This window comes from Myotis davidii, unplaced genomic scaffold (assembly GCF_000327345.1).
Source record: "Myotis davidii unplaced genomic scaffold, ASM32734v1 scaffold150, whole genome shotgun sequence".
In the NCBI taxonomy this organism is placed as follows: Eukaryota; Metazoa; Chordata; class Mammalia; order Chiroptera; family Vespertilionidae; genus Myotis; species Myotis davidii.
The window spans coordinates 2,292,698-2,293,429 of NW_006283437.1; the positions used below are offsets into that span (position 1 = coordinate 2,292,698).

A 732-nucleotide genomic window follows, 5' to 3' on the forward strand; every position below is an offset into this window, starting at 1 on the left:
ACCCCCGCAGCACCTGGCCCAGGACCGCCACACACTCCAGGGAGCTCAGCTCCTGGAAACACCTCTCCAGCGTGATGAGAAGCAGGCTGCGGTTCACGCCCGGGCTCTGCAAGGCTTGCTTCCGAATCTCCCCCACGTCGATGACGACGCCTTCCAGCTCCTAAAGGCACAAAGGAAGCGGGTGGTCTTGAGCACGGTCTCTCGACGCGGAGGCGCTGAAAGGACCCACGTGGCAGCAGGAGGAAAGGAAGGACCACTGTGTGACCCCACGCTGCCATGGCAACCTTCTCCACGTCAAGGCCTCCACCTGCCCCCCACACTGCACAGCCTGTTCTGAGATGCCCCTGACTGCCACCCCCCGGCCCTGCTCCGGCTGGAATTCCTCCCCAACTCCTCCCCCTACTGAAACCCAGCTCATCCCCCAAGGCTGAGCTCAGGCGTCACATAGTTGATGTCCTCTCTGGTCGCCTCCTACTTCAGTCAGATCAATTCTCCCCCCAGTACGTGCTCCTAGGAGCATCTTGAGCCAAACTCTGTGAAGCATCCGAGATGCTCATGGGCTGTCTCTCCTCCAAGCAGGTGGTCAACTCGGTCAGCACGTCAGCCTCACTGGGCAGGCGCCCAGCACCATCCTAGCATCTGACCTCACCGAGGTGGCTGGCTGGAGCCCTGGCACCTGACTCTAGTATGGGGTTGGTCCAAGGGGTCCCTGAGGCCCAAGCCATGTGCCCA

The 732-nt window shown here is 61.9% G+C and overlaps 1 protein-coding gene across 1 annotated transcript in view; it reads right to left on the minus strand.

Annotated features, from left to right (window-relative positions):
• Window positions 1-732, minus strand: part of OTOA (otoancorin) — an 86,469-nt gene that overhangs the window by 59,136 nt on the left and 26,601 nt on the right. Inside the window, 1 exon segment of the mRNA XM_015563897.1 lies at window positions 3-160. Coding sequence (XP_015419383.1) covers window positions 3-160 — 158 coding nt within the window.